This window comes from Anabrus simplex, chromosome 6 (genome assembly GCF_040414725.1).
Source record: "Anabrus simplex isolate iqAnaSimp1 chromosome 6, ASM4041472v1, whole genome shotgun sequence".
NCBI lineage: Eukaryota > Metazoa > Arthropoda > Insecta > Orthoptera > Tettigoniidae > Anabrus > Anabrus simplex.
The window spans coordinates 23,597,696-23,622,713 of record NC_090270.1 but is presented as its reverse complement, the minus strand read 5'-3'; the positions used below and the strand labels follow the sequence as shown (position 1 = coordinate 23,622,713).

The 25,018-nt window shown below is 45.8% G+C and overlaps 1 protein-coding gene across 2 annotated transcripts in view; it reads right to left on the bottom strand.

Annotated features, from left to right (window-relative positions):
* LOC136875423 (5-oxoprolinase) overlaps positions 1-25,018 on the bottom strand; it is a 352,212-nt gene that overhangs the window by 247,462 nt on the left and 79,732 nt on the right. The window contains exons 1-2 of one of the 2 annotated variants that reach the window (XM_067148980.2): positions 24,621-24,744; positions 1,015-1,206 (exon numbers count right to left, since the gene is read on the bottom strand). In XM_067148980.2, the coding sequence (XP_067005081.2) occupies positions 1,015-1,206; positions 24,621-24,653 (225 nt within the window). In that variant the 5' untranslated portion in view covers positions 24,654-24,744. Of the gene's footprint in view, positions 1-1,014; positions 1,207-24,620; positions 24,745-25,018 lie in introns of those variants that run through there. The other variant, XM_067148979.2, reaches the window with a different exon arrangement.

Below are 25,018 nucleotides of genomic sequence, written 5' to 3'. Positions count from 1 at the left end.
AAGTCCAATCATCAATGATAGTTCGTCCGAGGAAGATGTTGCATCTCATGATCTCTGTGACAAGGGTGAGTGGAATGACACAGAGCCCACAATTTGCAACAAGAAAGACATTTGCATCTTATGTGGTGAACACAGCCAGGAAAAGTACACTCTATGCTCAGAGCGGGTCCACGCAGCGTGCAGGATTATGACACACCAAAAAGTGTGATTATTGTTTTAACTGACTATAAGATAGTGCTTTATTTTTATTTTTTGTGTTGTTCCTATGGTTCTAAATAAGTGATTGAAATGACCCATGTGTTGGGTCAATTCCGATCAATTGCTTTATAACTCCGATCAGCTGTAGGTATTGTAAAAATTTATATTTTCTCTGTTAAGCTTACAATATTTTCTGTACTTCCATGTGTAATCAAGACGATAACATGTCAATAAACAATTATCCATTTTGTTAGATTTCCTGAATGTATAAATAGCTGACTTCTATTAGTCATCGTTTAAGTGATCAGAATTCCCCCACTCTACCCCTACCATTCTAGCAGAACAGTCATAGTACTTGTCTAGAAAGTAGGAAGATTTATGTGGAAAAGGGGCAGCTCAATTGCATTTTGATTTACAGAATGAGAAAGTAATTACACATGATAAATTTCATATTTCAGCCTGTACTGTCATTAAGTACTGTATTAACTTGTAAAATCCTTACATCAAATATTCCACCTTTGCAATACTGTGAGTCATCACTATTGTTAAGACTACATTAAAATACAGTATATTAATGAAAAATAAGGTAAGAACGTCCTTTTCTTAAAAAACTGTCTCAAAGAAGGACTCAACCCTAATTTTTTGAAACCTGTTCAAAACAAGGAATGAAGATGTCTCGAAAGCAGGATGAAACATGTCTCATTAATATATTTTAATGTAGTCTTAACAATAAAGATGATTTACAGTATTGTAAAGGTGGAACATTTGATGTAAGGATTTCACAAGTTAACGATAATGTTTCAAATTTGACGTTACCAGGTCAAAGATTTGAGGCCGTGCTTGGTTGCCAATGTAGAGTAGATCCTTAAAGCCCTTGTTGATAAGCAGGGCCATGCGCTCTCCCTTGCGTTCAAGGAGGGCATTCGTGGCCACTGTAGTGCCCATCCGAATCCAGTCGATGTAAGACCCATCGATAGGTTCGTTAGGAGGCATCTTCTTGCCAGTTTCCTGTAAGAAATAAATACACCTGTCAATTGAAATATTAGGTAATTAATGAATGTATACAAAGATCCCTTTATGCTCAGGTAAGAAAGCTAAAAGAAGTGAAATATACACAGGGGGTTCGGAAGCAATGTGAGCCAGGTATATACGCGTTAGAGGATTGGTCATACTGATAAATAATTTGGAAAAATAACCGAGTATCCCCTGCGAACCATGTGACCTTGCCACGGTGGGGAGGCTTGCTTGTCCCAATGAAGCAGATAGTCGAGCCACAGGTGCAACCATATTGGATGGGTATCTGTTGAGAGACTGGACTAAGGAATGGTTCATCGAAAGGGGGGTAGCAGCCTTTCGGTAGTTGCAAGGGCGGCAGTCTAGATGATTGACGACTGATACGGCCTTATAATAATACTCAACATGGCTTAGCTGCGTTGATACTGCTACACGCCTGAAAGCAACGGGAAACTACAGCCGTAACTACCTCCTGAGGACATGCAGCTCCCTCTGTATGAATGATGTACTGATGATGGCTTCCTCCTGGGTAAAATATTCCAGAGGTAAACTAGTCCCCATTCGGATCTCCGAGTGGGGACTACATGGGAGGGGGCGATCATCAGGAAGATGGATACCGACATTCTGCGAGTCGGAGCGTGGAATGTTAGAAGTTTGAATCGTTGCGGTAGGTTAGAGAATCTGAAAAGGGAGATTGATAACTAAAGTTAGATGTAGTTGGTATGAGTGAAGTACGTTGGCAGGAAGAACAGGATATTTGGTCAGGTGACTACTGAATTATCAACACAAAATCGAACTGGTACCGGGCGAGTTGGCCATGCGCGTAGAGGCGCGCGGCTGTGAGCTTGCATCCGGGAGATAGTAGGTTCGAATCCCAATATCGGCAGCCCTGAAAATGGTTTTCCGTGGTTTTCCATTTTCACACCAGGCAAATGCTGGGGCTATACCTTAATTAATGCCACGGCCGCTTCCTTCCAACTCCTAGGCCTTTCCTATCCCATCGTCGCCATAAGACCTATCTGTGTCGGTGCGACGTAAAGCCCATAGCACAAAAAAAAAAAAAAGTCAAACTGGGGAAATGCAGGAGTTGGTTTAATAATGAATAAGGAAATAGGGCAGCGGGTAAGCTACTACGACCAGCATAGTGAAAGAATTTATTATTGTCGTCAAGATAGACACCAAACCAATGCCCACCACAATAGTGCAGGTCTATATAAATACTAGTTCAGTGGATGATGAGGAAATCGAAAGAATATATGAAGAGATAGAAGATTTAATACAATATGTAAAAGGTGACGAGAATCTAATTGTGATGGGAGACTGGAATGCAGTGGTATGCCAAGGAAGACAAGGTAATACAGTAGGAGAATTTGGATTGGGACAAGGGAATGAAAGAGGAAGTCGGCTGGTTGAATTCCGCACTGATCATAATTTAGTCCAGGGGCGTATTCTCCTTGAATGCAAGGCATTCACTGCATGCGTTATGATAACAGAAAGAACTGTCTGATGTATGATTTTAGGTTGTTTTAAGTCAAATATTAACGATTTCATCTCTCAGAAGTTCAAAAGGTCCGCGCAACTGTACTAGTTCCGTTGCTTGACTACGTGTGGTGCTGGTGTAGTCTCGCCATCTACTCCTCTCTAGGAAGAAAGAGACAGCATGGCGAAGTTAAGGATGCAAGGCATTCAATCTTAAAATTGCATTCGGTGGCAGACGTAGTTCTGAAACCCTCCGAACGATGTCGCTGCAATTGAAACTTGGTCAGAATATGTCACCCCATACCCGTGCTACCCTCTGCCATCTGTTAGCAACTTGGAGAAAGTCGACATGTTTACAGCGAACGGGACCCACAGATTATCCCCCAGTGAGAACCCAACGTGACGAAACTGACCAATGCCACTGAGGTGACTTTCCTCCAGTGCTTCAGTTGTGGCTAACTAGTGAGTTAATTCATTGTGTGTTTTGCTGATTAGTGAGTTCATTCTGTGTGTGCTGTTCCTGTGCTATTCGTCGTTTTCGGTCTTTTATTATATCTTGCGCTTATTGTGGTATTAACGATGGATGAGTCGAAAACGGATATAATTGTAAATCAGTTTACTGGCCGTTCGTTTGATGAAAAGATTCAAATAGTTCAAGCCGGGAGACCTCTACCTTCCCTCGTATATTTCTTCTTTACCGGGCGAGTTGGCCGTGCGTGTAGAGGCGCGCGGCTGTGAGCTTGCATCCGGGAGATAGTAGGTTCGAATCCCACTATCGGCAGCCCTGAAGATGGTTTTCCGTGGTTTCCCATTTTCACACCAGGCAAATGCTGGGGCTGTACCTTAATTAAGGCCACGGCCGCTTCCTTCCAACTCCTAGGCCTTTCCTATCCCGTCGTTGTCATAAGACCTATCTGTATCGGTGCGACGTAAAGCCCGTAGAAAAAAATTTTTCTTCTTCTCCTCCTTCTTAATCTGCTTACCCTCCAGGGTTGGCTTTTCCCTCGGCTTTTCGGGCTCAGCGAGGGATCCCACCTGTATCGCCTCAAGGGCAGTGTCCTGGAGCTTCAGACTCTGCGTCGGGGACAAAACTGGGGAAGATGACCAGTACCTCGCCCAGGCGGCCTCACCTGCTATGCTGAACAGGGGCCTTGCGGGGTATAGGAATATTGGAAGGGATAGACAAGGAAGAGGGAAGGAAGCGGCCGTGGCATGAAGTTAGGTACCATCCCGGCATTTGCCTGGAGAAGTGGGAAACCATGGAAAACCACTTCCAGAATGGCTGAGGTGGGAATCGAACCCACCTCTACTCAGATGACCTCCCGAGGCTGAGTGAACCCCGTTCCAGCCCTCGTACCACTTTTCAAATTTCGTGGCAGAGCCGGGAATCGAACCCGGACCTCCGGGGGTGGCAGCTAATCACACTAACCACTACACCACAGAGGCGGACTCTCGTAAATTTAAAAATAGAAAACAAGAATTGTGTACGCACGTTCACTCCAGGAACTTACAGTAAAACTGTTTGGCTCGAGTTCACTTACATGTAATTAGGGTGAGTAGAATTCAAATTTACTTAATACATTGTGTTAACTGCATGGTTACTAGTTGCATGCCTCAGTGGAGATTCCAGGATACGCCACTGATTTAGTCCTTGCCAATACTTGGTTCAAACACCACAAACGACGGCTGTATACGTGGACGAGACCTGGAGACACTGGAAGGTAACAAATATACTTCATTATGATCAGGCAGAGATACAGAAACCAGGTGTTGGATTGCAAAACTTTCCAAGGTGCAGACGTGGACTCTGACCACAACTTGTTGGTCATAAAATGCCATCTGAAGTTGAAGAAATTGAAGAAAGGAAAGAATGCAAAAGGATGGGATCTAGACAAGTTGAAAGAAAACAGTGTGAGAGATTGTTTCAAGGAACATGTTGCACAAGGGCTAAATGAAAAGACTGAATGAAACACAATAGAGGAAGAGTTGATAGTCATGAAAAATGAAGTCAGTAGGGCTGCTGAAGAAATGTTAGGAAGGAAGAAAAGATCAACTAAGAATCAATGGATAACTCAGGTGATACTAGACCTGATTGATGAATGACGAAAATACAAGAATGCTAGAAATGAAGAGGGCAGAAAAGAATACAGGAGATTAAAGAATTAAGTGGATAGAAAGTGCAAGGTAGCTAAGGAAGAATGGCTGAAGGAGAAGTGCAAGGATGTCAAAGGTTGTATGGTCCTGGGAAAGTTAGATGCTGCATACAGGAATATCAAGGAAACCTTTGGAGAAAGGAAATCTAGGTGTATGAGTATTAAGAGCTCAGATGGAAAGCCACTTCTAGGAAAAGAAGACAAAGCAGAAAGATGGCAGGAGCATATCCAACAGGCTGTTGATGCTGATGAAATGGGAGACCCAATTTTGAAGTCGGAGTTTGACAGAGCTGTGAGTGACGTAAATAGGAACAAGGCACCTGGCATTGATGACATTCCCTCTGAATTACTGACTGCCTTAGGAGAAACCAGCATGGCAAAGTTATTCAATTTAGTGTGTAAGATGTATGAGACAGGAGAAGTCCCATCCGATTTTCGCAGAATGTTGTTATACCTATTCCCAAGAAAGCTGGTGCTGACAGGTGTGAACACTACCGCACCATTAGTTTAGTATCTCATGCCTGCAAAATTTTAACATGTATTATTTACAGAAGAATGGAAAAATAATTTGAAGCTGAGTTGGGAGAAGATCAGTTTGGCTTCAGAAGAAATGTAGGAACACGTGAAGCAATCCTGACTTTACGTCTGATCTTAGAGGATTGAATCAAGAAGGACAAGCCCACGTACATGACATTCAATAATGTTGACTGGATCAAGCTATTTAAGATTCTGAAGATGATTGGGATCAGATAACGAGAACGAAGAATTATCTACAATCTGTATAAAAATCAGTCTGCGGTGATAAGAATTGTGGGCTTTGAAAAAGAAGCAGCAATCCAGAAAGGACTGAGGCAAGGCTGCAGTTTGCCCCCCTATTTTCAATGTGTACATAGAACAGGCAGTAAAGGAAATCAAAGAGGAATTTGGAAAGGGAATCACAGTCCAAGGAGAGGAAATCAAAACCTTGAGATTTGCCCATGATATTGTTATTTTATCTGAGACTGCAGAAGATATCGAGAAGCTGCTGAATGGTATGGACGAAGTCTTGGGTAAGGAGTACAAGATGAAAATAAATAAGTCCAAAACAAAAGTAATGGGGTGCAGTCAAATGAAGGCAGGTGATGCAGGAAATATTAGATTAGGAAATGAATCTTAAAGGAAGTAGATGAATATTGTTTCTTGGGTAGTAAAATAACTATTAATGGCAGAAGTAAGGAGGACATAAAATGCAGACTAGCATAAGCAAGGAAGAGCTTTCTTAAGAAAAGGTATTTGCTCACTTCAAACATTGATATAGGAATTGGAAAGATTTTTTTGAAGACTTTTGAGTGGAGCGTAGCATTGTATGAAAGTGAAACATGGACGATAACTAGCACAGAAAGAAAGAGAATAGAAGCTTTTGAAATGTGGTGTTACAGAAGAATGCTGAAGGTGAGATGGATAGATCAAATGAAGAGATACTGAATTGAATTGGTGAGAGGAGATCGATTTGGCTAAATTTGACGAGAAGAAGAGATAGAATGATAGGACACATCTTAAGACACCCAGGACTTGTTCAGTTGGTTTTTAAAGGAAGTATAGGTGGTAAGAACGGTAGGGGTAGACCAAGGTATGAATATGACAAGCAGATTAGAGCAGACGTAGGATGCAACAGTTATGTAGAAATGAAAAGGTTAGCACAGGATAGGGTGGCATGGAGTACTTTATCAAACCAGTCGATGGACAGATGACTCAAACATTAACATCTTGCATAGTTGTCAAGGCAAGCAGATATAAGTACCAACATAGTTGGGGATATGTTGGATCTGGTAAATGCAGCACGGGTTAAGTTTAAGAAAGCGGAGGTTGTTATCAGTGGAGTACTGTGGAGGAGGGATACTGACTGGAAGGTGATTGGGGATTCAAATGAGACTATGGAGTGTGTATGTGGGAAACTGGGAGTGAGATTTCTAGATCCTAATGGGTGGGTAGGAGATAGGGATCTGCACTCAGATGGCCTTCACTTAAACTGCAGTGGTATGTGTAAGTTAGGAAATTTGCTAAGAAGGGTTATAGAGAGGTACATTCAGGGAAATGGGGTGGTCTAGGGAGCGGTGATAAGGGTACAGCGATCAGGAAATGTTAGTGTTGAACTGTAGAAGTATTGTACAGAAAGGAATAGAATTAAGTAATTTAATAGATATCTACTTACCAGATATAGGAGTTGAATCATGGCTGAGAAATGATTTAATGGATGCAGAAATTTTCTCATGGAACTGAAGTGTGTATCGTAGAGATAGCATAGGAATGGTAGGATGGGGAGTATTCATTCTGGTGAAAGAAGAATTTGTAAGCTACAAAAAAGTTAAAGATGACAAATATGAAATTACAGGTGTAAGGCTCATTTCTAAACATAATAGGCAACTTGATGATGCTACCACGAAAGGGTAGCACTGACGCTAATTCAGAACTATTTGAAAAGATAATCAGCTATGTGGGAAACAACATGGAAAGGAATGTGATTGTAGCGGGAGATCTCAATTTACCAAATGTCAATTGGGAAGGTAATGCGAACGACAGGAAGCATGACTAACAGATGGAAAATAAGTTAATATGTGAAGGATAGTTGATTCAGAAAGTGATGGAACCAACTAGAGGCAATAATATACTGGATGTGGTGCTGGTAAAAACAAATGATTATTCTGGCTCGGGGACTGGGTGTTTGTCCCAACACTTTCCTCTTCATGTTCAGACAACATGCTACACTACCAACCACCAAATTTAATCAAAGTACATTGTTCTTCTACTTCTGCCCTCCCCCAGCAACATTAATTCTACACCCAAAAGCAAAGTGCGTAAATAACAAGACGATTATCTTTAGCTTTACCAGCATTCTTTTGAATAATCAGGAATGATCTCTATGTTTGGAGATTTTAATGATAGTTTGAAGCCTGTGAAACTTAAGAGACACTTGCAGACAAAACATCCCAATGTGTAAGTAAACCTATAGAATTTTTTAAGCGTCATAAGCAATAACTAAACGGAAATATCAGATTCCTTGAAAAGCACGTAACAGTTCCTTTTTAAAAAAAAAGCGCTAAGAACATCCTTCGAGGTGTCCTATTTAATTGCAAAACCCACATCATCACATATCATTGGTGAGAAGTTACATCTTCCTGCAGCTGTAAAAATGTGCAGGATCATGCATGGAGAAAAGTTTGGCGAGTGTCTGGAGTCGATACCGCTCTCAGATGATATAATGGCTCATGGTATTGAAACCATAGCCTCTAACGTAAAGCATCAATTGCTACCAAGTCTTCATGATAGCCAAAAATTAGTCCTGCAACTTGATGACAGTATTGGTATCGTAAATAGTGCCCAGCTTCTTGTTTTTGTACGCTACGGTCATGAAAATGAAATGCACAAGGACTTTCTATTTTGCAAAGCTCTGAAAGGAAGGATTGCAGGTGAAGATGTTTACTCTCTTATGAATTTCTGTTCCATTGACAACAATATGTCATGGACAAATTGTGTTGGTATGTGTAGACTACCAATGGGACGGCGGCATTTACTGGAGCTAAAAAGGGGTTTAGAGCAAGAGTGAGTGCTGTTACTAATTCTGCAAAATTCACACATTGCATGTTACACAAGGAGGCATTGGCTTCAAAAGTATTACAACCAGAAGTCAATAAACTGCTGAACGATGAAGTTAGAGAAGATGGGATCTACATATGATTCGCTTCTACTGCACACGGAGGTACATTGGTTGTCTCATGGCTGAGTAATTCGTCGCATTGTGGAGCTGAAGAATGAAATTCGTCTTTTCCTATTGGACACCAGTCCTACACTCGCAGCTTTGCTTCTGGATGAAAATTGGCTTCTAATACTGTGATGTCTGGCTGACGTATATGAGAAACTGAATAATCTTAACATGTCACTTCAAGGATGAAATAGTTATATTGTGTTTCTAAGCGAGAAAGTGTTTGCATTTAAGATAAAAGTTGAACATTGGAAAATCCAGATGGCCAAAGGTAACTGTGAGATGTTTTCTTGTCCAAATGAATTCCTGGAGGAAAATTAGTTAGATTTTGGTAAAATTAGTGGAATTGATGTAACACACCTCTAAAACCTTTGTCAACATTTTCTGCAATGGCATCCATCAAGACGAACAAAAGCTAATTATTGAAATAAACAAAATTTGTTCAATTCCAATAACTGCACATGCAGCTGTTGATTTTTATAAGCAAGTAGTAATAGTTGACTTCCAACGCCTTGGACTAATACAAATGCGTTTTTTGTTTTTTTTTCAAAAATTGAATTCTGATGTACTCTAAGAATAGTAAATTATGTGGTGTTATTATTATTATTATTATTATTATTATTATTATTATTATTATTATTATTATTATTATTATTATTATTAACTGGTAATTGCAGTAATTAGACTCTCCAACTCATTGGCTGAACGGTCAGCATTGAGGGCTTCGGTTCAGAGGGTTTGGGGTTCAATTCCCAGCCAGGTCAGGGATTTTAATCACCTCTGATTAATTCTTCTGGCCCGGGGACTGGGTGTTTATGTTTGTCCCAACACTTTCCTCTTCATATTCAGACAACACAATACACTACCAACTACCACAGAAACAAGCAATGGGGATTACATCCCTCCATATTGGGTTGGCGTCGGGAAGGGCATCCGTCCGTAAAACAAGGCCAAATCCACATGTGTTACTCAGTTCGCACCCGCAACCCCACAGGTGTAGGAAAAGCGGTAGACAAAATAAGAAGTTGCAGTAATTAGACATAAACAATTACTGTAGATCTCGTGATCCGTTTTTGTGCGAAGTAGCCTATGAGAAGTGCTAAAAAAAGGAAAGAAGAGTAGGGTAGTAGGGGGGCGCTAGATATTTCATGTTTCAAAAGGGGGCGCAACAGAAAAAGTTTGAGAAACCCTAGTTTAGGGGAAGGCCTAAAATTTAATACTCAAATATTTATGTTATTAATTGTATCGATAAATACGACATAATTAAAGTTATGGAGAGTTAAATTTCCGATCATTTATGTCTTATACGTTTTTATCGTACTGGCTGTGATTTTTGTTACTAAGTCCATATCAACGCCGAACCACGAGAAAATGAATGAAAAGAATTTAATGAAAATCGGTACCATAAATTCTGGGAATAAGGTACTACAGTCTAGGCTACAATAATGTTATCGGTCCGCCGGGCTGAGTGGCTCAGACGGTTGAGACGCTGGCCTTCTGACCCCAATTTGGCTAAGTTCGGTGGTATTTGAATGTGCTCAAATACGTCAGCCTCGTGTCGGTAGAACTCCTGCAGGACAAAATTCCGGCACCACGACTTCTCCGAAAACCGTCAAAAAAAGTAGTTGTGGGACGATACTATTATTAGTTATCGGTTAACTGATAAGACACTCCAATTGATGCTCCACGATACTTAAAGGGAATGTTGGAGATAGAATAGGCAGAGGAAAACCTAGAACATCAGTCCTCGATAGCAATTAGAACTTAACAAGAAATCAAACAACTGGCTGAAAGAAGGCAGCCAATACACTACTTCATGTTGTCCACCAACCTGTGGATGGAGTAGATTAGTATGATGATCTAGGAGTTATGCCTGGTGACTGAATCAGGAAAAGCTCTGGTCACTGGAGATATCATGATTCACTTAAACGGTCTGGTGGGCGGTTGAAGGCCGCATGGCCTTCCAAATGCCACATGCTATTTTTTGAAGGTGCTAACCAACCCAAATTCGAGTGGAAAGCCAGCAGCTAAGGCGCTGATAAGTTTTGCTACAGCCAAATAGAAACTATTCACCGTCATCCAAGCAAAAGATTTTCTATTATCCCTGCACGTTAAGAGGTCACGAGTTTAATGTTTATTTCTTATACGTTTTTATCGTACTGGCAGGGGCGGCCGTACCTTATGTGCTGAAGTGCTGCAGCACATTGCCTATTGGGAAAATTAAATTAGTTTAAAAATATTATCTACAATCAAATACTGTACTGTACAGTGCATTGAAAAAGACGTCAGCCAAAGAATAGGACATTATTCAACTCCCCTCACAACCAGGCAACTACTGGTGCGCTCCACGCCGGGTGCTGTGCGATCACAGCTCACAGACAGCAGGAACTCTCCCTTTTGCGCATGCGTGCCGAACTTTTCCGATACAAAGAGAATATGTTCCGATCGGTTCCGACAGGCTGTGGAAACAACAGCCATCACTTCACAGCGATTCTTCGTTCGACCACAGAGAGGCATCATTTGCGGTAGTCACACTTGCATTACGACCGATATGAGAACGTGGCAGCTGGCACCCTCTTGACTCAGCGGTAGTATTTAAGAGAGGATCGCTCAAAGCAAACGGGAATACGAAATTCTATAGAGCTGTTCGCGCCAGGTCTTTTAATACCACCAACTTGCCTATTCCATAGTCACATTTGCAAATCGATGAACTATAAAAATTGTACTTTTTATGTTGTCAAAATAAGGACATGATATTGTGATTTTCTTTAATTAATATGTCTAGTTTATAAATGACACTATAAAAACATAACATATAATTTTGCATTACGACGTTGCTGGTTTTATTTCAATGATGTTGGTAACATTGGGAAGTTCTGTTTTTGCTCGCTCACATCAAGTTTTTGAGATCGTGAATATTTTGCCATTGCATATGTTATTGTGTGTTTAATTATATAGTTTTATAGTATTTTATGAGATATGTGTTGGGGTTGTTTGCGTGTTTGTTCAGTGTGGAAAACTCAGTGGAGAGCCTCTCGAAAACCACATACAGTATGTTTCTAAATATTTATTTTTTTGGAGTGGGGATGGGTTACAGCACACAACTGATTTTCTGCACCAGCCGCCACTGCGTACTGGCTGTGATAACATAGATATTCATGAATTTTTATCCACTTACCTGACCTATCCTAGTAAAGCCTTGTACCTCTATCCCGATCATATTAGGTCTGCAAAGCCCAGGCAAGTATTTCATTTTCCTGCCTCCCATAGCCCAAAACCAAACCAGACTCCATTGTGCAGCCCTAGCAAGTGACCGCTGCTCAGTCCGAACGCCTGCAGATTACGAGTTGTTGTGTGGTCAGCACGACGAATTCTTGGCTTTCTAGACCGTGGCTGCCATCTCACCGTCGGACGACTCCTGCATCGTAATCACGTAGGGTGAGTGGACCTCGAAGCAGCCCTCAGATCCAGGTAAAAATCCCAGACCTGATCGGGAATCGAACCCAGGGCCTCCGGGTTAGAGGCAGGCACGCTACCCTTACACCGCGAGGCCGATCCGCTCAATTTTGACGAATCAGAAGTTTTACCCTTCCTTCTTCGAGTGACAGTAGGTGATGCTGATAACCTTGTTGTTTTCTGCTGAAAACAAGCACCATACAGTCTAAGTATGGCTGACTTATTCCATGTTGATATCTTCAACCCCACAGTCTTCGAGTAATTTTTCTTTCCTATGGTTTTTAACGTTCTAGAGACACTTTCAAATTTTTGGTGCAGTATCCAGTATTCGGGAGACAGTAGGTTTGAATGCTGGGGCTGTATCTTAATTAAGGCCACGGTCGCTTCCTTCCAACTCCTAGATCTTCCCTGTCCCATCGTCGCCATAAGACCTATCCGTGTCGGTGCGACGTAAAGCAAAAAATTGGTGAAAGGAAGGAAGCAGCCGCTGCATTGGCCGGTGTCAAAATGGGAGACCACGAAAAAAAATTTCAGAGCTTTCGGCGGTGGCGTTCGAACCTACAATCACCCGAATGCAAACCAACAGCCACACAGCACAAACGGAACAATCAACTCTCTCCGCCACACTAATACGACGGTTTCATTAACCCATGACACACACAGTTCAGCCGTGAAGCTTGGCTTTCGTGACGCGGTCTGCTAATTCCATAGCTCTTCAGTTGTTCTTGATGATGATGATGATAATGCTTGTTGTTTAAAGGGGCCTAGCACCTAGGTCATCGGCCCCTAATGGCACAAAATGAGACGAAATGTAAGGTCAGTTAAAAATCCACAATCCTCCACTGACCAGAATTCAAAACGTGAGGACGAGGAATGAATAGTTGGATATGAAGTTAAAACAATCAGTGGATCCCACCCGCAATGCTCTACATTCCCAGAAACTAGCGTTAACCATTAGTATTACTGACCAAGGGACTGCTTCTAAAGCACAATACTGAGTCGATGATGCTTGTATTCTAAACGGGTCTAAAATCCAGGTCATCGGCCCCTCATAATGGTACTTATCGCTAGGAAAGTAGAACCATGGCATTTGTCAGGTTGCGGTACTAATCAAAAGTAGCGTATACTCGCGGTATTCCACACATTATGGTACTGCTCACAGGTAATGTAATGCGCACATGTAACACAGACCTATGGTGTTTCGCACATTGTGTCGCTATTTATAGGCAACGCAAACCTATGATGTTCTTCACATAAGTGGACTAACCACAGGGACTCTCACTATCCCGTGGTGTTCCTCACATAGTAGGTACTAATCATAGGCAAGGCAGAACCATGGTGCCGCTCACCCATGGTGTCGCTCATATAGTGGTACGAATCACAGGTACTGTAAACTGCATCCTGAGCACTCACTGTCGCTACTAATCACAAACCTATTGTGTACCTAATATAGTGGTACTCTCTCTCTTTCTTAGCATTAATCCCGACTTGCAGGGTCTGCTGCTTTGCTACATCTCCTCCATTTCTGTCTGTCGTTGACATCTTCTGGTGTTAAGCCAACACTGTGCATGTCTGCCCTGATGTTGTCAGTCCATCTCTTTGCCGGTCTTCCTCGTGGTCTTGTTCCCTCTGGGTTGATGTGGAGCGCTGTTTTGGCAACTGAGTCGTCCTGTTTTCTCATGACGTGGCCGTACCAGCGGAGACGGGCTTCCCTCACTTTGTCTATGATGGGCGCGACACCAAACCTTTGCCGGACGTCCGTGTTCCTTATGTGGTCACATCGGGTCAGCCCCATGGACCATCGAAGCATCTTCATCTCCATGGTTGTCAACATTTGCTCCTGTTGTTTCGTCATGGGGCGACATTCAGTCCCATAGATCGCTGCTGGCCGTACCACACTCTTATAAACTTTTGCCTTTAGATATTGAGGCATCTTTTTATCACAGAGGACTCCAGTGACCTGTCTCCACTTGAGCCAAGCTGCATTTACCCTCATCCGAGTATCAGGAGTGGTGTCACAGTTTGAGGTGACGACGGATCCTAAGTACTTAAATTGCATGGTCTTCTGCAGGTCTTCTTCACTGATACTTATGGTACCTCTGGTTTGGGGGCCACATTCCAGGTATTCTGTCTTCTGGATATTGAGGTGCAGTCCATTTTCAGCCAGTCTGTCCTTCCACGTTTGAACCTGATGCTGGAGTTCAGGACGGGTTTCTTGTGCAAGTACCACATCATCGGCATAAAGAAGGGTCCAGGGATGTGAAGTCTGTATGTCAGCTGTTGCCGTATCCATGCAGAGGATGAATAGCAATGGTGAAAGGGCAGAACCTTGATGAACACCCACAGTGATATCGAAAGGCGGAGAGATTCCAGCAGGACTCCGGACAACACTAGTGGAATTGCGATACAGAAGTTGCACCCAGCTTACATACTCTTCAGGGACGCCATGACAGCGAAGAGCTCGCCAAATAAGTTCGTGTGGGATACGGTCAAAAGCCTTTTCTAGGTCTAGAAATGCCATGTGTACACTCTTCTGTCTCTCTCTGTGCTTTTCCATCAAGAGGCGTGTGGCATGGATTGCATCGATGGTACTGCATCCCTTAATAAATCCACACTGGTTTGGTGTTACAGAGACAATACATCTGAGTCTGCTGTCAAGTACACGTTCAAAGATCTTGAAAGTATGACAGAGGAGTCGTATAGGGCGATAGGTCGAGCAATCACTCACATCTCCTTTTCCCTTCCAGATTGGAACTGTTGTGCTAGTTGTCCATGTGTGTGGAAGCTGTTTCTCGGCGATGATTCGGTTGAAGAGTGAGACAAGGAACTCTGAAGCAGGCTTTCCGAGCATTTTCCAGATTTCCGCTGGTAAGTCATCTGGACCAGTTGCTTTTCCATTTTTCATTTTGCTAATGGCAAGCATTACTTCCTCGGATGTAATTGAGGGAACAGGGCCTACGATAGGATCAGGACTAGAAATTGGTGGATGCGTAAATTCTTTGTTGCTGATGTTATTAAAGTAATCTGCCCAACGCTGGAGAATGGATTGTTGATCTCGTAGCAGTTTGGCGTCGGCTCCCTTGATGTGCATTACGTGTCCAATGTCCTGAGTTGAACGGTGACGGGACTTAGCAAGACGATATATATTGTTTTCTCCTGATGGTGTGTCAAGCTGGTCGTATAGTGACTGGTAATAATGGTCCTTTGCTGCAGCTACAGCTCTTTTTGCTGCAGATTTCAGGTCGCGATATTGCTGAAGATCAGTATCAAGACGTGAGTTCCACCAAGTCTTGTAGGCTATCTTTTTCTCCTTGATTGCTTGCTTGACTTCGTCTGTCCACCACCAGGTTTGTTTATCAATATATTTTCGTCCGGGTATGGTTTTTCCCAACGTTTTTGTCGCCGCCTGATGTATTTGTTTCACAGCATCTTTCCACATGTCTTGAACCGATTGATCGGACTTCACGGAGAAGTTTGCCAAGGCTGTCATCAACTCGTTTCGTTGGGCATTCATCCGCCACCACTTAATTCGGTCAGGCCCAGTCTTAGGTTTAGGTTTGGGTTGTGTAACATTGCTACGAATATCGAGGACAAGCAATCGGTGTTGAGGGGCAATGCTGTCATACGGAATTACTTTAGTGTCCGTTACCAGCTTAAAATCTTGTTTACGGATTAGCCAATAATCAATCTGAGTAGCATGACCACCGCTTGTATAAGTAGCCAGATGTGTTGGCCTCTTTTTAAAATATGTGTTGGTAACAATCAGATCATGAGCCTCTGCGCAATCGAGTATCCGACATCCGTCATCGTTTCGCACACCAAACCCATGTCCTCCATGGCATCGCATATATCCTTCTTTGTGAGACCCGACATGTCCATTTAAATCTCCTCCAAGAATAATGGACTCATCCTGGGGAATTGCTCGAAGGAGGGCATCCAGACTGTTCCAAAATTCATCCTTCTCATCCTCAGTGCATCCAGTTTGAGGTGCATAGCAAGATACAATGTGGGCAGTGATGGAAGTTGAGTCAATCTTGATAGACATAAGCCTATCTGACACCCTGTTGACACTGGTGACATTGTTGCAGTAGTTCTGGTCGACGACTATTGCTACACCATTTCGTGTACTGGTACCATGATAGATGAGTTTGTAGCCATCTCCGATTTCTTTTGCCTTTGAACCTTTCCACTTGGTTTCCTGGATGCAGGCAATGTTGACACGTCTGTTTTTAAGCATTTCTGCTAGTTCACGATGTCGGCCTGTCAACGTACCAATATTGAGAGTAGCAAATCTCAGTAGTTGTTTGGGTTGAACTAGCTTCTTTAGCCTACCCCGTCCATGAGTAGGTAACCCTTGCTCATTTATCACGTCACTCGGGCGTAAGTGGCGCGCATCGCTTTGAGGGGACGCCCTAGTATGTTCCGAATTTAGAAGAGACGTAGCCATAGATGCGACAAATGATTCCTCAACCGACGGGTCGCTTCGTCTGTCGTTGAGGGCATTTTATAGCTACTGCCAGCATATAATTAGGCCGCCCCTAACCTGGAGAACAGACGCCTTTTGCAGCCGCCCCTCTGGGGTACAGACGCTGCAGCTCAATGGTATTTCAGCAGCATTTCCTCTGCTGAGGGCCCATTACCCTCCCACAAGAGCTCATCCGCCCGAAGCCGTTGGCTCTTGTGGGGAGTCAGGTTATTTTCCGCCGCCCAACACTCGGCGTCGAGTCCCTGGCTGTACGGTCTACTCGGTTACCGTAGCATGGTACTACGCGCAAGTAAATGCGACCCATGGTGTTCCCTGCGTGATGGCACTAATTACAAGTAGTCTCATTATTATAATTTGATCATCCCTTCGTCGCCCCTTTTAGTCGCCTCTTACGACAGGCAGGAGATACCGTGGGTGTATTCTTCATCTGCGTCCCCCACCCACAGGGGGTTGTGTGGTCCGCGAGAGGTATTTTATTTCCCTCAAGACCGCCGGCAAGCCGGTTAGGATCCCCCTATCCTCCACCTGGGACGCGCCACGTGGGAGTATCACCTCTCCCCACTGCTACGCCAGCGTAGTAGGTTCGTGGTCAGCTGTTCTTATGAGGCCGGGAATGCTACACCTTTGGGCTACGATTTCTTCCTGTACAAACAATAGTTTCAAGGTAAATATGAAGAATCTCCTGGCTATGGGAGTACAGAAGAGCACAGAGCCTGATAAATAATTTATTTGGGCCCGCCTGCAGAAAACAAAGTTGGGCCTTCTCAAAGAAAATTTGCAAACCCTGTCAATAACACACGTAAATTTTACTGCAGCAGATAGCCTACAAGAAAAACTTTAATGTAGTTATGAGTCAATAAATAAGTCGCAAACATGTGTAGCCTTATACCATTTGAAATTACGTGCGCAAGTTTTGCCAGCAGATGGCAGCATATGTATGCTTGTCGTACGATATCTCGCAGGCACCCGTAGAGGTGTGACGGTCCAGAAATAATGTGTCACTGCTCCAACTGCTCCAGTGACACGACTGAAGCAGTGACACGTTGCCGGTCCAGTGACAAACCGGTCCAACCACAGATGGAGCTGAGGAGCACGGCATGGCATACCATGCAGAGCGCGATGACACGCTGCCAGTCTAGTGACAGACCGGTCCAGCTGAAAGGACGAGGTGACTGCCGAAGTGAAAGGACGTACGTGTCTCTCGCTGCGCTCTCTCTCTCCTTGCCAGGCGCTCTGTACTTTTCAAGTATCAGCCAGGCTCTTGTACTTATTAGTACATCTTCGAAAGAGCATTTGTCAGAGCTGAGCACTTTTCAGTGCTCGCTACTTCTCTTTCAGGAGGACCAGGATGGAGAAGCTAACTGTTCCAGCGAGACCGGCCGACTACGACTGCGGGAGAGCCGTAGCGAAACTACAAGCGGCGCTCATAGCTGTGGACGCTCCCGATCTCCGACGCCCGGCGCTGTTGGTGTACAACCGATGGGGGAAGCACACCTACGAGGAGACGATTTATATAATCGACCTCCATAAAGCCATCGCGGAGTTCATCGGAGAGTCGCTCTTCGAGATCATCAGCGAGGTGATCCCTGGCTGTGCGGTCATCTTCCGCCCTAGGGATGCAACCAGCCTCAGGAGATACGAAGAGCTGGCGTCCCAGCAGCACCAAGTAGTCCGACTACCAGGACTCAGGGAGCACCTGGACGTCTCGGGCTACCAGGAGGCAGCCACGCAGACGGAGCCAAGGACCGAGGACGACGGCGGCGCTCCCGAGCGCCGCGACGGCGCGACCCCAGTTGGAATGCGGTACTTTACGAAGTACACGCAGACCAACAAGGCCGCCATCCAGGATCGTCGACCACCTACCAAGGCGAAGTGGTCGCAGACGCAGGCCTACCAGGAGGGGCCTGTAACCCGGGCGCAAACCAGGAGAGCGCCCGTGATGGTGGATAGCAGCACGGCAGTGGACAAGGACGCCCCTTGGCGTGCTGAGGCCGCCGCCCAGGCCCTGCCAGTCAACATGTCGTTCGAGATGCAGACCTCGATGTGCGCCACACAGGATAGGGAACGCAGTCGAGTGTTAGCACCGACCGACGCCGCCGCCGCCAGCCAGGAGGAAGAAGCAGATGGCAACGCAGCGGAACCACCAGCCACCCCGGGGTCACTAGGTCGGGAGGAGGGCCACCAGGACGAGGCCTCCCCCCAGCCGAGAAGCAGCCCCAGGGAAGAAGAAGAAGAAGACGACGACGCACCAGGAACCAGAAGGCGACGCTGGCTCATCAGGAGAGGACCGCCCAGCCGCAACCCAAGACTGCTCCCAGGAGAGCAGTCAACCGAGGAGCCAATCAGGAGAGGACCTCAGCGGGTAGCGGCAGACAGGTGAGACTAAAACGTCCCCCTCAGCAGCTCTTGCAGTGTTCCCGCTGTCTGAGGTGGGGCCACCGTCAAGTTAGCTGTGGACTCCAAGTGAGGTGTGTCTGTACTGGCGTACCGGTACGCGTCACCTATTCTCCGAATGGAGCAGTGACAACCTGCTCCAGGATCCTCTTCTCTACCGGTCCACTGCTACTGTGACAGTGTTGCGATGCGACTCGCAGTTTGCTGCTACCGGTCCACTGCTACTGCGACAGTCTTGCGCTGCGACTCGCAGTTTGCTGCTACCGGTCCACTGCTGTCTGCTACTGTGACCAGACTGTGACGGTCTTGCGCTGCGACTCGCAATTTGCTGTACCGGGAAGTGTTGTTACTGCTATTTGCAAACGGTCCAGTGACACAGCCGTCGTCGTCCCGTACCGTTAGGGAGGTTGTGACAAGAACAGGACGGACACATACCGGTATGGTGTTCAATATTTCATGCGAACGGAAGAAATCCACAGTAATCTACTTCAGCATTAAAACGTTTCTACAAATAATAATAATAATAATAATAATAATAATATATTATTGTGATTATTATTAATGACTGTTTTTCTTAACTAGTTAAAATATAGTTAAACGTCACTTTTAATACTATAACTAATCATTTAATCTGGCGAATTTGATCAATGAACATTTTAAATTCACAACACTGAATACTTTTTAAAACGTCAGATATTTCAAAATGATCATCGGCGATTTCTAAACAACATTATAGGTCATTCACATGCCAGAATCTTAGGGAAGAATTGCACACAAAATATTATCAATTTCCTAGTTGGGAAGTAACTGAGTAAAAGTAATCGGATTATCTCTAACTATTACATTTTTAAAAAATATTTGTAATCGTTACTTTTTCCAGAAAGTCTACTTGTAATTTACTTCTTGAAATAAAATTGTGCCGGGCGGAGTAGCTTGGTCGGCACAGCCCTGGCTGGCCTTCTGACCCCAACTTGGCAGGTTCGATCCTGGCTCAGTCGGGTGGTATTTGAAGGTGCTCAAATACGTCAGCCTCGTATCGGTAGATTTAGAGGCACATAAAGGAACTCATGCGGGACTAAATTCCGGCATCTCGGCGTCTCCGAAAACCGTAAATGTACTTATTGGGACGTAAAACAAATAACATTATTATGTATGTATTTATTAATTGAAGATAAAAATATTTTCGATTCTTTCAACCTACCACCAATGGGCAATTATCGAATCAGATAAGACACGCGTGATCATGACATAATCGAAGAACAGAGCAAATCGTGCGTCCGCTGAGTACGTAAGCCTAATATGCTATGTTCCACAGCTCTATTTGTGCTTGTACCGGTTGAAGGACGAGTTGACTGCCGTAGTGGAAGCACGTACGTACCTCTCGCTGCGCTCTCTCTCTCCTTTCACCGAGAACTTCGAGAGACTACACTACCTGCCCCAGCCGGTTACCGCCTCTCGGTACCTAGGGTTAGATAGGGATTCTGTGGCCCAGGGACCCCCGTAACAAGGGATAATCCCGCGTCCACTAGTTCGATTTAGATGTCCCCACATACAAACACACGGCTCCAGACTCATCTTCAAAAGAGCAAAAATGCACTTAGGAAAGAGCAAATTGTCAGTGAGTCTGGAGCCACTACAGACAACGACGACGATCCTCAAGAACTGACGCCTGACGGAGAGTGAGGGGCAGCCGTTATCACGACAAGCTACTCACTCCACGGCCGTCAGCCCACCAGCGGAGGGAACAGCGCAGTTGTTACAGCGCACCCCTCCGCCAACCACTTTCAGTAGGCTAGGGCTGACCAGCCCTATATCATCACACAGGGTCATCCTTAAGGGCTTACTCCTTAACACGTCCCCAGTGAGCCCATCCCAGGCTGCTAACGGCCATGCTCTGCTGTGTACTTCGGTGAAAATCCCATCACCGCAGTTAAGCAACATAGGCCTTGGTCAGTACATGGATGGCCGACCGCAAGCGCACAGCTCAGAGCTAACGGCCCCCGCTACGGCCAAGGATCCGGTCGAGCGGGGACCGGTGGCGACCCAACACAGCGTGCCCCCCGTGAGCAGTGAGCGAAATGCGCCAGAGGAGCACAGAACAGACTTCACCCCTGATTCTGTGTAAGTAAACCTGACGCACGAACCTCACGTAACGGGGTGCGCCACGCAGTACTTTGCGCTTACCACCACCACGAACACGACCACCACCACCACCACCACCACCACCACCAGGACAACCCCCATAACCACCCCGTCAGTAGCCGCTGGCAAGCACATACCTGTGCAGCTGCTGCCCACTCGGTCGGCTGGCTCTCGAGCTGAGCCCCGAGAAAAGAGCGCGCAGCGCGGGGAAAGCGAACCAGGAGGCCTGACGTTATGTGCGAGTGAACGGGAACCGGGGTTCGACCCTGAAGTGCCGGAACTCGCACTTGGGAAGGAACTGTCACATGACTTCACTGAGCCAGTGACTGGGGAGACACGTGAACACAAACAGGAGACTACTTCTCCCCCCAACACAAACCTTGCCCTCAAACCCAACCTAGTGGCAAGCCAGCTGGACGCCGGGAAAGCGGGACCCAGTTCCGCCAACCCGAGCGATGAGGCGGCGCCCAAGGGAAGGAAAGAGGGCAAGAAAAGACGGACTCGGCGGAAGGCGCCACGTAAAGTCCTACCCACCCCCCCCCCCCCCGGGCAAGCCGGTGAATCGGACTCCGACCCAGATGAGGCAAGACTGGTGATAGATGCATCAAGTATATCCCAGGATGCCGACTCTGAAGGCACGGAGGGAGAGGAGCCGTCCGGGCACGGGGTGACCGAAACCTTGGACCCAGCCACCCAGCCGGGAAACCAGGATGACGGTTTTAGGGAAGCCAAGAGTGGGAGAAGGAGAAAAGGCGAGGAGAAAGGGAAAGACACCAAGCCTATGAGCCGCAAGACCCAACAGGGCGGGAGTCGGAAACCGAGTACCAGAGCCGAAAGCTCCACAGACACCTCATACAGCTCGATCATGCCACCACCAGACACTAACACGAGACAGGCACAACAGATAAGACCTCAGCAGACACAAACAAGTAAACCAGCCACCCGTAAGGGGTCGACCCCCCACCCCCACCCTTTACGGTGTACAGTAACAACATTAAACTTATCGAAATGGAGCTTCTCAAAAAGCTGACACATGAGCAGAGAAATTATTATTTCTCTAAGCCGAGAATAAACGCACATGAAGCGATCCGGCTACATATGTCCAGCTTCGAAAGCTATGAAATCGCTATAAAAGTGCTGAAAGGGTTTAATATCAAGTTTGTACAGATATTGCCCAACTCAACAGTAAAGCGATTTGTGGTGAGAACGCCCAATAACACGTATGTGCCAGGTGATATCGGGTTTGCCATGCAAGCCCAGGGTATCAAAGCACTTACTGTACACAGGATGCGAACAGGAAACAGGCCAGCCAAGGGCTGCCTCTTCCTAGTTGCCGTGGCGGATACCCCGGGAGCGGACAGTCTGCGGAAAATGCGGATGCTGAAGAACATGCTGGTGACAGTCGAACCGTACCGCCCGCAAACCACTGGCCCACAATGTGGAGTGTGTCAGAGGCATGGGCATTCAGGGGCGACATGTCAGCTGGATCCCAGATGTCGCAGATGCGCCGCCTCCCACCTGTCCCGCGACTGCCCCCACGGCAATGATCCAGCGTACTCAAAGTGCGCCAACTGCGAGGGGAAACACGCGGCTAATTATATAGAATGTCCCCGCCGCAGGGACTACGAAGCCGCCTTTCAAGGCAAAGGGCCTAAGGGTAACAAGCGTGGCAACCCTAAAGCCCAAGCAGGCCCATCAGGCATAGACGCTTCACGTAGACAACAACAACAAATAGGCCCCTTAGGCAAAAAGGACCCATCAGGACCTACAGGCCATTCAGGCACCTAGGGCCGAAAGCAAGGCCAATCAGGCAAATTAGACCCTTCAGGTAGAGGCAAAGTCACCTTGCAACCCCCAAGGACGGAGGGTACACACAAAACCGGGCCCTCAGCCCAAGCACCCGCCACCTCCGTTCAAAGTAAGACCTCCGAAAATAAAAACAGGAAGAAGGCCCTACCCCAAAGACCCAACCTAAGGCAGGTTAAGTCCACGCACGCTCCCCCGGAGCAGCCCCAGGGCCCGCCCCAGGCCAGCTCCACCCCCCACAAGGAACCTGCCGCTAATAAAACAGCATCCGACCCCAACCCCCAAAACCTGCACAACAGCAGTCACACCCATCTCACCACCTGCACCAGTAACACTAACACAGGTTCAACAGCCAGAGGGAAACATGGCAGTAAAGGCGTTCAGGGAAAGGATAGAAGAAATCCTGAAAACCTTCTTTCCGAACCTGAACCTCACGGCAGCCATTACCACTGGCGTAATGATGGACATCGCCCTACTGCGAAATATTCCTCAAAGACACACCATAAAGGTCATTAACGACCTAGGGTCGAGGCATCAACCAGTAATATTTACACTGAAAGCGAACCCGGAGGAATATGAGAATAACCCCAAGCGCCGACTCAACTATAAAGCAGCCAAATGGGGTAAATTTGAAAGAAAACTCGATTCACTCCTACAGGGGACTGAGGACATACAAATAGTAAACCCAGCCCAAACGGATGAATCCCTAAAAACACTCGTAAATGCGATCCAGGCAGCCACAACTGCGAGCATCCCGGTACACAAACCCAGACAAAACACTAACATTGAAATACCGGCCCACATTAAAGACCTAATACGCCAGTGTAACAGACACAAGCGCAACTGGGCCCGACACCACCGCGATGAAGACCGGATACGTAAAAATGAACTCAGGGTCGAAATCGAAACCGAAATAATGGAGTATAGGTCTCGGATCTGGAATAACAAACTGAGTACGTTTGACACAAATACCAGACCGCTGTGGAACTTAGCGAGGTATTTCACGCGAGAACCGCACGTGATCCCAACAATCAAGGGACCTAACGGACCAGTATATGAAAATCAAGATAAAGCAGAGGTGATAGCCGACTCACTCGAAGAGGCCTTTAAGCCCAATGATGAACCGTCGGACCCCGCCTTCATTAGGCAAACAGAGGCCAAGGTAGCTGAATTCCTAACAAACGCACCTAAGCCCGAGGTTAAGAAGACTAATATCCACGAAATTAAGTGGATAATAGGTCACCTTAACCCGAAGAAGGCACCCGGCCCAGATGAGATTCAGAACATAATACTCCAAAAGCTAACACCGAAAGCCCTCGCACTACTCACTAAAATATACAATGCAATGTTCCAATTGCAGTATTATCCGGAACAGTGGAAAAAGGCGAGAATCCTTGTATTCGGCAAACCAGGCTAGGACAAATCAAACCCTAATAATTACAGGCCCATCAGTCTCCTGGACGCCCTCAGCAAAGTATTCGAGAAAATACTGCTGAAAAGGCTCATAGCACATATCAAGGAAAGAGGAATCGTTCGAAACGAACAATTCGGTTTTAGAAACGGCCACTCCGCCCCGCAACTGCTTACCCGGGTCCTAGAACAAGCGACCATCGGACTAAACAAGCGGAGGGACACAGGCACGGTATTCCTTGATATCCAGAAGGCATTCGATAAAGTCTGCCACGAAGGCCTATTAGCGAAATTAATAGACCTCGAATTCCACCCAGGGTACATAAGATTAATTAAATCATACCTGGAAGGCCGAGAGTTCCAAGTAGATGTTCATAACACACTGTCAAGCACGCGACCGATCAGGACGGGCGTAGCCCAGGGGTCACTAATAGGGCCAATCCTGTTCATTCTATTTACGAATGACATGCCGACAGCGGAACTCACCACCACGCACCTCTACGCGGATGACACTGCTATCACAGTACAACACTTTCAGCTAGCATGCAGCCGAAAGAGACTACAAGTAGCACTGCGAACTCTGGAGCCCTGGCTAACCAAATGGCGTATCAAGGTCAATGTAGACAAATGCCAAGCCGTAATGTTCACTAGGAAGAACAGACGCACACACATGCCAGCCAATATAAAACCGCTCAAACTATTCAATCGAGATATAGCATGGCACGACAAGGTCAAATATCT